Source organism: Sinohyriopsis cumingii, chromosome 15 (genome assembly GCF_028554795.1).
Source record: "Sinohyriopsis cumingii isolate HCF-2022 chromosome 15, ASM2855479v2, whole genome shotgun sequence".
Lineage (NCBI taxonomy): Eukaryota > Metazoa > Mollusca > Bivalvia > Unionida > Unionidae > Sinohyriopsis > Sinohyriopsis cumingii.
This window is the reverse complement of record NC_142975.1, coordinates 120,584,641-120,597,011: the sequence shown is the minus strand read 5'-3', so window position 1 is coordinate 120,597,011 and position 12,371 is coordinate 120,584,641. Positions and strand designations below refer to the sequence as shown.

Here is a 12,371-nt window from a genome sequence, read left to right as displayed (position 1 = left end):
CAAAGACTTACAAAACTTGTACTAACAGCTGCCTCACATGGCGCTCAGCATTAAGAGGTTAGTGTTAGGACTGGTCGGCCTGGTGTCAGGATAATGTGACTGGGTGGGACATCATGCTATATGTCTATGGCATGATGCCCCAGTGCTAGACATCACTATAAACTGTCACACTGCAGACATTGTAGCAATATGACTGAAAGATTGTTAAAGCTACGTTATAATCCAAATCACACACACACATGCACTGAATTAAAAGCTGGTCTCCTTTACGTTAATTACATCTTTTGAATCAAATAATGGAGGTGGAATGAAAAAATGTTTTAAAAATCTGAAATGCTTAAGAACCAGAGCCCCCAGAACCAGTGACCTCAGTCATATGTTGGGTGGACTCATTTCAGTTCATCAATTGAATACTGTTATAAATGTTATTGTGTAAGTAATAAAATTAAATAACCTTAAATTAACCTACTCAATCATAACTGTGATCAAAGTTAGCAAGGCAGCCAAGTAAAATGAATGCTTCGTAAAATAAAGAGCTTTGTTTCACAGATACGGACCAATGTCTTGAAAACGAGTTTCAGAGAATTCCTGAATTTGCACTTAGAGATATCCTCAAGGTTGATAAGTTTCACTATTACTTGCAATGAAATCATGACATCAGTATGTTACTAATTGAACAATACAAAAATTCAGCTCTGATGTAGACGATTGTCTCTTGAAATAAGGGTTGCATGTGTTTCATAAAAAGAACCTTGTTTGGCAGTGAATCAAAAAGTAAAGCTGTACCAGTGTCACTTTTTGCCGATTATGCCAGTACTGCGTATAGCCGATTAATAAAATTGCCGATACCGATTATGAGGCCAATTATTTCATTATTATTTGTTTTATAACAATGACTAGGTCAGAAACATAAACCTATTATTATAATGGTATTTTATTGTGTGAGTTATAACAAGGTTGTTTATGCGGCAAGTGAATTTGAACTTCTATACAAAAACAAACAGAAATCAGATAAGACATACATTGCAATTTATAGAAAACAATGATCACACAAACATAAAACTTGAAAAACTTTAAAACTAACACTGATAAAACTTATAATTTGCCAATTCAAGATGTAAATGAATGAAAATGTATTAAGCTAGTCATTTAACTTGCGTTCAATGAAGCAGGTCGCCATTACTAGATTTCAATAAATAACTAAAAAATGTTAATAACGATAGCCCAATAATAATTAAAATTAATAATATGCATACTTTAAGACTAAAGTTAGACATCACTGTACGCTGGCTACAGCTAGTACTGAAAGAATAGTTGAGGTAGGTTGTATTTAAGCAACAGTAACATTTCTCCCTTCTTGCCAGTAACGATCTAAAAAAATCTGGCCTGTGCCATTAAACAGCTGCTCGCTTGGAATGCTTGAAGCTGGTGGAGACAAATACCATGTAGCTAATTTGGCCAAGTAGAGGAACTGAAACCTGTGTGCGCTCCACCAGCTATATATGTCTTCTTCTCTTGGCAACAGAGGGCTGGCCTGATACAATAAAAGCATCGCATCAATGGCGTCATCCAAGTGGGTTGTTTCATTAATGGTATGGACAGGTTTATCACAGGACACAGAATACAAATCCTGGAGACGTGACGTTGATGGTCCAGTGGCATTTGTTTCAATTTCAGACTTTTTGGCGGGGTTTTTTTCTGCTAGTCAGCTGATGCAACTATGATGCATCCTGCTCTAAGCCATTCTTTGGATCTGGTAACAAGTAATTCTGCGCTGAATAGGCAATGTTTGAATCATGGGTCTAAGATGGTGGCCATGACAAGCTTCTTGTTGCTGGCAATGTCAGCCAATCATGTGTTTAGTGACATCAACATATCGCGGCACATTGTCTGAATACCTTGACTCGCTTCATGCTCTCGAGCCAGCAACATCTGGAGCATTTTCAGCATAGGAATAATGACAGATACTGATGTTTAGCTATCACTTACTTCCTTGGTAATGTCCGCGAATGCGCCTAACATGTCCACAATATTGTTAATCAAGACCAACTGTTGAGCTGTTAGGCTAAGCAGGTCATAGAGAGTAGCATAAGCCCCAAGGACTTGTTTTTGTTCATAAAATTAAACCAACATATTACATGTAGAATTTGAGTGTGTCCAGACATCCTAGATGAGGTTTTTATGGGCAACACCAAATTTTTCTTGCTGCTCCTTGTGCTGCTGTTGTGCCAGGATGGAGTGCTGGAACTTGATGACAATGGATTGCAAAATCACCAAAACATCTTTGACAGCTCATTGCGACAGATTGCCATCACTGACAACGAGCTACAGTGTGTGTGCAAAACAGCTGATGCTGTTGATTTCAGCCAGACACATTGCTTTAACCATGTTTACACCTCCGTCACGCAGAAGAACATATATCTGAGTTTTGGGAATGTTGTATTCCTTGCATAATTTATCCAGTTTGCTTGCCAAATATTCTCCTGTATGTGATTCATTGAGAGGCATTGCTGCTAAAATTACCTGTTTTCGCTGAAAGTCTTTTATCAGCCAGTGTGCCTTAAGAGTCAACAAGGCTACGCTGATGGAGTGGTCTGACACTCGCATCAGAGGTCAATCTAAGGTCACATTCACGAGAAACTAAATCACTCAATTTTATAGCGCGGTTCTGCCTTGGCCATCAGATGTCAAAATCCAGTGTCTTCAACAATGGAACATAGTTGCACATCTACTGCCATGAGCTCTGCAATAGCTTTGTACCAATTAATAGCTCTCAGGTCGTCAGATGCAAATGCTGCTTCCAGTGCAGCATGGCATACAAGGAGTTGCTGCAGCTACTGTGGTTAACTGCGCAGCATCCTTTTCTTTTTTTATGTGCCAGAAACAGGCCCTGTTCGACGATGTGCATGCAGTGCAAGTGCTGGACAAGATTTGATGTTGTATAGTTTTTAGAATCCTTTCCACTTCTGGAAATACATGCTTTGCAAAGTGTACAATTTGTTTTGGACTCGTCAACTGCATTTACTTCGAAGTAATTCCAGACTAAACTTGAGTGTTTCAAGTTTGAAATTATGCATAATCTTGGTAGTATATTTAATAGTGTAAAGTCGCTAGTCAATATTAATATTCCAATTGATTCGCTCTCTTGAAACAATGCTTTAAATCAAGTAAGATACTTCTAAGTTGTCCATGTGGCTGGATGGATGCATGCACCACGCTGCGAGTCACGTGCTGAAGCAGCTCAGCAGCTGGGGTATCATGGGGTAACATCACTGGCGCTGGCATGACAATATCAGTGCTGCATAATATTTGTATGTCAGCGCTCAGCTGCTTCAGCGTCTGACTGTTATTCATTGATTAGCAGCATTGCAGTACTGGCTAAAGAACAGATTAACTATAGTGAGTCATAGTTTCATAGCAGTTGGAAAGTTTGCCAGCTATCTAATCTGCCTAGTTATCTGCTAATGTGTATGCTGGAAGTTCAACAGCCACATGAGGCCTCATTGATTAGTTATTGGGATGATATTGACGATTTGTTGTGTGCAGACAAAAAGCGGTAGTTTACAGCAAGCGTGTTAAAAGGTATTTACTTTTAAGAATATATTGTCTTTCAGTTAACCCCCAAATCAAATGTTTATTCCTTAATTTCCACTATTTAATTCTGATTTAAAGTTCAAGCCATGTCAAGATGAATGTTATGACTGAATTTATATTTTGGAAATTTGTTTACATTGGTACCGATTATTTCTGCTGATACCGATTGTTCTAACAATTGGCCTGATTATGAGTATGGTCGATTAATCGTTACAGCTTTATCAAAAAGTAGTTTGGTTCCCTGCTTCGGCGACTCCTTTTTCACACAACACTATAACACACCACTCCAGAACCAGACTAATCAACAAAACAGAAAGCAGTGATGAACTACACAAATGTTTTTGCATACCTGTGTTGTTTGTTGAAACCAGTTGGAATATTGTTAATGATCTTTCTGATGCTGGACATTTTGAAATAAGTGTAATTTATACAGGATAATGAACAACTTCATCAGAAAAAGTGCTTTATTGACAATCAATCTTAATGCGATTATAAAACGAGGATTCAGTCATTAAATAGCCCAGTCCCCACCCCCATCCCTGAGGTTTTCTGAAGGTCTAGCGGATTTTTTGGGGAGGTCCCTCAGTAACTCGTGCTCTTGCTTATATTGTGGTCTGTGTTTTTGGAGCTATCAAGGGAGAGGTGTACATTGAAACCTATAGTAGTGGACATCTCCATATGAGGACACCTGCTCATACAAAACATTTCAAAATCTGTAACATCTTATGTATACTGTATATTGGCCTGCATGTATATTTTTAATGCACCATGGGATGTTTCCTTAAAATATTCATTTTCAGAGTTACCTTGGATGTTGATTCATGATGAAATAAGCTATTTAAGGGTGTTTCTTGGTTACAGATGTGTTCAGTTATCTCCAGGTTTTTTTCAGAGTGTGTAGACATGAATAATATTGCATACAATCAGAAGCAGAAAGTCACAATCAATTCCAAAAGCACAAACTGAAATTATTCATTAGAAGTTTTCAGTACTCCAGTACCATGCTCAGGAACTGATTGCCATTGAAAATTAAAGCTCTACAGTTTACATTAATTTTTAATTTTAAATACAGACATGTCATGGAGGGATAATTTTTGCATGTAAATACAGACATGTTATGGAAGGATAATTTTTGCATCTAAATACAAACATATGGGAGATTAATTTTTGCATCTAAATACAGATATGTCGTGGAAGGATAATTTTTGTATCTAAATACAGACATGTCATGGAGGGATAATTTTTGCATATAATTACAGACATGTTATGGAAGGATAATTTGTGCATCAAAATACAGACATATCAAGGGAGGATAATTTGTGCATCTAACTACAAATATGTCATGGAAAGATAACTTTTGCATCTAAATACAGACATGTCATAGAGGTATAATTTTAGCATGTAAAACATGTCATGGATGGATACTTTTTGCATCTAAATACAGATATATTGTGGAAAGATAATTTTTGCATCTAAATACAGACATGTCATAGAAGGATAATTTTTGCATCTAATTATAAACAGGAGGATATGTGTTGGTATTAACAATATTTATTACTGTATATACTTGTGTGCAAGTCAAATCAAACTGGAAACTGCATAGAGCCAAATATGCCATTGCATAATGTGTATTTTTTTTAATGGCAGGTCTGAAAACTAGTCTTGCATCGCAAGAGGCCTACATGGTGGCGTTAAGGCGCAGTCGCTTAGCGGATGGGCTAGCAAACTTAAATGTTGTTAAATTGATTTATACCTGCATGAAATCGATATGAAAATTATTTATTTTCTCAGAAATTGCGAGAGTATTAAAACCATTATGTCTTTAATCTGCTGAAAGACAATGAAACTAATGCGTTGATGAAATTTGAGCTGATACTAGCGATTTTGATAGCATGTTGCACGAGCGCACATAATCTCACAACTGTCATTTTCAAATATTATAGAATTGTTTTATAAAATGAAAGTAGTATACTGGTTGTAATAAAAATACAAAAACGAAAGAGCCCAAAATTCTGTTTTTATTCCGAGACCAACTTTGGAGTTTTGTTGTATCAAGTGACTACCACATTGACATGTGCTCTCTTGCATAGTGAGCATACGATACAGGGAACCAGACTACTCTGCTTGATGAATCAGACTGGCCAAGTTTCTTGTAGTTGTTCTTGAAATATGTTCAGAATTATATGTTCTTTCATGTTTTAACAAGAGGTATCAGACTTTCATTTAATATAATTGAAATTTTGTACAACAACATTAAAAAGGAATTTGTTGTTTATATCACGTGACTAGTGGACTTCTGATGTCATTGTTTGAGATTTGTGAAGTAATGTGACTATTAACGCAAATGGTGAGTACCGGGTCAGGTTTCATCTGTGTTGAGTTTCATCTAGTCTTTCAGCGGATTAAAGACATAATGATTATAATACTTGCCATTTTTCAGAAAATAAATACTTTTCTTGTCGATTTCATGCAGGTGTAAGACGATATAACTGAGTTTAAATTTGCTAGGCCTGCTGGTAAGCTATCTTATGGTGGCAGCAGATTCCAAATATTTGTTATGTAATTGCTCTGAACCCACACTCCATCCAAAATGTCCAAATGTAAAAAATAGGGTTGGACTATTGGGCGGAAACCCAGATTGGAAAAATTTCGAATCTCTGAGTTGAACTTTGGTTAGTCCTACATGTAAGACCTTGATGCTGATATTTTTGTTTTGGGCATAGCACTAAAACAAAACCAACATGTGCTATGTCTTACATTGTAGGACTAAACTTTGGTGTGAAACTATTACAGAGTGACATGTAGCTTGCCACATTGGTTTTCAGATCTTAAATGGAACGCAGAAGAAATGGTTAATTCTCATCTCTTTTATTATATCTTAAGAAACGATAAGAGCCCATGTATCAAATACAGGTTTAGGGACTGGTTTATTGAACTACAAGAAGACAAGTTGATTTTACAGAAAATTCAGCCTTGTTTATACAACAGTATATAATTTTGAAGGTCTTTTGTCAAAATTTAAATCAATCTTTTTGTAAATGTCTTTAAATGATGGAATTTTTAACCAAATCATCTTAAGGAATTTAATGTTGGTTGAAAAATCGTGTTTGAGATTTTATTGGCACACATAATTTCAGGCTTAAACTTTTTTCGTAACATAATTCTAAAACTTTGCATTTATTGTTTTTTTCTTCATACTATGATAGAAAATGTTTACTTTGTATAACATGCACATATATTGCTCTCGAATTATTTGGAATTAAAGATGTGAAAGGGAAAAAAAAAATTATGTTCATTATGTTGTTTCCATGTATCAGTGTAATGCAGGTCAGCAAAGTGAAGTTAGAATTTATATTCTGTACATTGAAATGGCTTTAAATGCTGGTTTATGGGAATATAGTCAAATTTGTTTCATGTTACTCATTTTGTGGTTTTGTACATGATCATCTTTTCTGACATGTTTTGGAGAGTCTTGAAAGAGAAACATCTTCAGATTTGGAAAATGCATGTTTTATAATCCAAAATGTTCTTTAATTCCATTCAGTAATGGTCATATGTTAACCGTGAAAAAATTAATTTCATCCTGGAAAAAAACTGGAAATTTATCTTTAGAAAAGCGTGGGAACCATGGAACATGTTGTGCTTTGGCTAGAATCTAAACAAGAATAAATGTTATTTGATTTTGTCTTGTATTTTTCTGGCATTTTGTTTCTTAATTGACTTGTACATTTATATAATAGGGTATTCATGAGTGTGTTAATTAAATATTATTTGTAGAATAAATGTGTGTACATATATCTCATGTTTATTTATGAGAGTCACAAAGGAGAACAGTTGTCAACTTTTGGTGTCGTTGTCTTTAAATAAAGGATTACTGTTATTTTGACCCATATCTGCAAGTCTTGTTACATCCATCACAAATTTTGTTTCCACTCAGTAACTTTGGATGGACCTAATTGGTTGAAATCAAGATTAGTACGAGTTTATATAAATAAAAGACCTAATTCAGTTGAATTTTCACCATTTCTGACAAATTTTATAAAGTTATGACCCTTGTTGACTATTGAACTTTTCCATTCGCATATATCAGTATTATTGTACATGACACATGGGCACATTTCTTTTTTCTTCTTCAGGTAATGAGTAAGTATCCTCAGTGCATCTGTGACATAGCCTTCTGGGTTCCAGAAAACTACAAGGAAAATGATTTTTACGACTTAGTCCGTACTGTAGGCGGTGATCTTGTCGAGAAAGTGGACCTCATTGATAAATTCTTCCACCCAACACACCAACGGCAAAGCCATTGCTATAGAGTTATCTATCGCCATATGGAAAAGACATTAACTCAGGCTGATGTCAATGTAATTCATAATGCTCTTCGTCAAGAAGCCACAAAAGAATTGGGAGTTGAACTTCGCTGATGCTTTATTCTTCTAAGATGACATCCATTGCATTCTATTAATATTGCAGCCAAGTGATTTTTTGAAACTTTTATGTTTAATTTGCAGTTATTTATTATAAATCAAGAAGCCATAAAAAGATTTACTAAACATGACACATTTTTAAGCACTGTTACGTTTTACTAATTTTATCTGCAGAATGTAAACGTGTATCAGGTTACTTTCATTAATTGCCCATGTTCTGATTAGAACTCATTCAAAATTGCTTGATTTTTGGTAACTGTTTTAAAAAATTTCATAGATTCTAATAATGGCATGTCTTTAAATATGTAGATTAAAGTAATTAAAATCACATTGAAGAAAACGATTTATGCACAAAACAAGAAAAATTTGAAAGTTGTATATTACATACACACTTTAAAAATAGTCCAGCATGACTGCCATACACTAGATGCATGTGACCTTTTAAACTGGTGACACTAAACTGCAGTACTAGTGATGTCGTTGGTTACAGAACTGATGCTATACCATAGTATTTAGTATTTGTAGCCCAGCATGACTGCCGAGGATTCAATATAAATGTAACTTTTGACCTACTTAGCTGCGCTACTAAGGATTTGATTAGTTACAGAACTACAGCTATGCCACTGCTATGAAACCTGTTAAATTTACTACAGTATATATCGGTCAAAGGGTTTATTAGATCAAAATAGATGTTTTTGAATAACTGTTATGTATCCAGAGTTTTATATTTGAACACTTATTATCCCCTCACCAAACAGTTTGAAGTAGTCTTGAGTGGCCGAGTGGTCTAAAGCGCTCACTGTTACAGATCACTGCCATCTCACCTCTGTCTGTGTGGGTTTGAGTCGCGGGTTCGGCCTATATTGGTATGTGAGAAAGCTTGCCAGTAGCTTCTCATGGGTCGGTGGTTCTTTCTGGGGTTTTCCTGGTTTCTTCCTCCACCATTAATATTGGCCGCCATGTATAGCCTATCTTGTGCTGAAAAATGGTGTTAACCCTACAACAACAACAACCAAAACTAGGCCACAATGACTGAATTTTCATCCTTGAATGACTTGTTTATTTTCAGCCATTTGTTCATTACATCCTATATCCTGGACCCAATTTCACATACAATAATGAAAATTGTTAGACGTTTGTTTGATTTCCCAATAATGTTGTATACCCTATCTTATTTCATCAACACCATTAAAAATTGGTTTATATGGATGCATCTCAAGATGAGCAACCATTCATACCAAAGATAGGTCATTGTGACCTAATTTACATTTGAATGACTTTGTACATTTTGACCTCATTATTTTTGGCCCTGTTTAACTTACACCTTTGAAATTGGTATGTTTATGCATCTCAGCAGGAGTAACCAAGCCTTACCAATTAGGTCACTATGACCAAATTTTCACATATAACTGATTTTCAACTGCCATGTACAGCCTATCATGTAATGACAAATGGTATTAAATCCACAAGGTAAAACACATACATTTTGGCTTCTTTACTCAAATTTATTTTCATGGATATCAGCAAGAGTAACTCATCCATACCAAAGGAGGTCACTTGGACCTATTTGTCATGCTTGAGTGATATGTATCTCGACTCTGCACTGTTTATTTGATCCTATATTGATCACTGTTTTGACCCCACACTAATCAGACATTTTGGCTTTGACCCAACACTGATCAAATTTTGTTTCATCCTAAACTGATCAAACTTGTTTTGACCCTACACTGATCAAACTTTGTTTTGACCCTACACTGATCAAACTTTTTTTGAACCAACACTGATCAAACGTTTTTACCCTATACTGATCAAACTTTGATGATTCATCTTAATGAAGTAATATTTTCTTCCTCTTCATCATGGCATGGCCATTTGCTTAGAGTGACAACCAGTGGGTAATGGGTTTAAATCTTGTCTAGACAAGACTGGGTTGATTGTATCTCTTTGCATAGCTTGTGACTGTCATGGAAATGGCATGTCCTCTGCACAAGATAGCTTCTATAGTTTTGGCTGCTCCAATGTGATCCTGCTGGTGAGGGAGTCCAAATGAAACACTTCATTTATAGTTTTCAGGTTATGGTATTACTTGAATGCTGGTGAGGTGGTACAAATGAAATACTTTATTATAAATATTCAGTTTGTGGTATTACTTGAATGCAAGCTCCAATAAATACCCACCCGCTCTCTGAAATATACATGTATTCTGATAATTACCAGGACATATTTACAAGTAGTTTCATAAAAAAAACTGTTACCTGTTTCCTTGATATGTAAGATGTAAGCTTAAAACTAAATCATACATTATTACAGTAATTACAAAATACAGTCAAATACAGGAGCAATAGTATGTCATTATATGGTATAACAGCAGAGTAGTACTTTGAAAGGAATGGTTTAAGATTTAATTAAATGATTCTTATTTGGTATACTTCCATGTGTAATGATTCAGCACGATTGAAGGAACTATTTAGTTTTTGTACTCTTTTAGGATGGAATTTGATGATAAGGATGTTACTGCATTTGATATCATCTATGTCAGACCATTTGATATCATCATTGTTAGATCATTTAATATCAACCGCTCTGGTGGCCTAGTGGTTAGAGCGTCCACCTCGGATGCAGGAGGTCGTGAGTTCAATCCCGGGCCGAGTCATACCAAAGACTTACAAAAATGGTACTAACAGATGCCTTGCTTGGCACTCAGCATTAAGAGATTAGTGTTAGGACTGGTCAGCCTGGTGTCAGTATAATGTGACTGGGTGGGACATCATGCTACATGTCTGTGGCATGATGCCCCAGTGCAAGACATGAATATAAACTGTCACACTGCAGACATTGTAGCGATATGACTGAAAAAATAGTTAAAGCTACGTTAAAAATCCAAATCACACACACACACTCATTTAATATCTATGTTGGATCATTTAATATCTGTGTTGGATCATTTGATATCTGTTAGATTATTTGATATCTGTGTTGGATCATTTGATATCTGTGTCAGATCATTTGATATCTGTGTTGGATCATCTGATATCTGCATTGGACCATTTGATATGTGTCAGATCATTTGATATCCGTGTTGGATCATTTGATATCTGTGTCAGATTATTTGATATCTGTTGGACCATTTGATATATGTGTCAGATCATTTGATATCCGTGTCAGATCATTTGATATCTGTGTCAGATCATTTGATATCTGTGTTGGATCATTTGATATCTGTGTAAGATCATTTGATATCATATGTCAAATCATTTGATTGAGATAATCATTCTAATGTGTAATGTTCAACTTACATTTTTTTTTACTGAGAAAAAGTTACAAATAACTTGTGTATTCTAAAATCAGTCAGTGATAAATCCAATTTTATGTCAAGTTTGTGTTTTCTAAAATCATTCTGTAATAAATTTGATGTGATTTTAAGCTTGTGTTTTCTAAAATCATTCAGTATTAAATTCAATGTTATTTCAGGCTTGGGCTTAGTTATAGAAATATAAGAACAGTGTATAAGTATGGGTAATTATATGGAAATGTATTGAAAAGGCAAACACAGTGTACAAGTTAGGGTAATTATATGGAATTACATATACACAGTCACTGAATGTCCATAAAATAATTCATTTAACTTGCATTGACTCGTTATATACAAATCTTTAATCAGATACATCATATGTCTGTTAAATAACATCCAGAACAAGAATTGGTTAAAATATTGCTGGACAGACTTTATTTAAAACCTGGATCAGAGATGATAGAAAAATTGGACCATATCAAGGAAACTCTAATTCAGACCAGGAGAAAAGCAGAAAGTCACTGAAGCACTTATGTTACAAAAGTGAACATAAAACTTTTCAGATTTGTTTACCATTTTTGTATGGAATGTTTCCCAGTTCTCCACATTATGGGACAGCAAACTTAGGGAATGTTAGCAATTATATTGCTGCAAAATGACTCTATCAGCAATGCATTGTATCTACAAGTCCATGTGACGAAAGTGTGTGCACAGTTAAGTCCATGTGAGGAAAGTTTGTATACAGGTGCACTGTACAAGTCCATCTAAAGTATGTGTACAGATACACTATATATTTAATTCCATGTAAGCAAAGTACATGTATATCTGCAAGACAATATGATTTCTTAACTGTTTTTTCCCCAGTTAATTTTCTAAAATTGATTAGATTTAAAATTACCAGTATGATGTTTTTGATAACATCTAGTTCACTAAAAGAAATGTAAAACAATTCATACAATTAAAAGTGTTATAAATTCTTTTAGAAATCCCTAGAAACAGTATTTATTTTCATTAGACATCCTGCTAGTTCAAGTATATACAGTAAATATTTTTGATCCTGT

At 34.9% G+C, this 12,371-nt stretch overlaps 1 protein-coding gene across 1 annotated transcript in view; it reads left to right on the top strand.

The window, feature by feature from the left end:
- LOC149782604 (phenylalanine--tRNA ligase, mitochondrial-like) overlaps positions 1-11,441 on the top strand; it is a 28,293-nt gene extending 16,852 nt beyond the window's left edge. Inside the window, exon 6 of the mRNA XM_089934082.1 lies at positions 7,731-11,441. Coding sequence (XP_089790208.1) covers positions 7,731-8,015 — 285 coding nt within the window. The 3' untranslated portion in view covers positions 8,016-11,441. The remainder of the gene's footprint in view (positions 1-7,730) is intronic.
- The last annotated feature ends 930 nt before the right edge of the window (positions 11,442-12,371 follow it).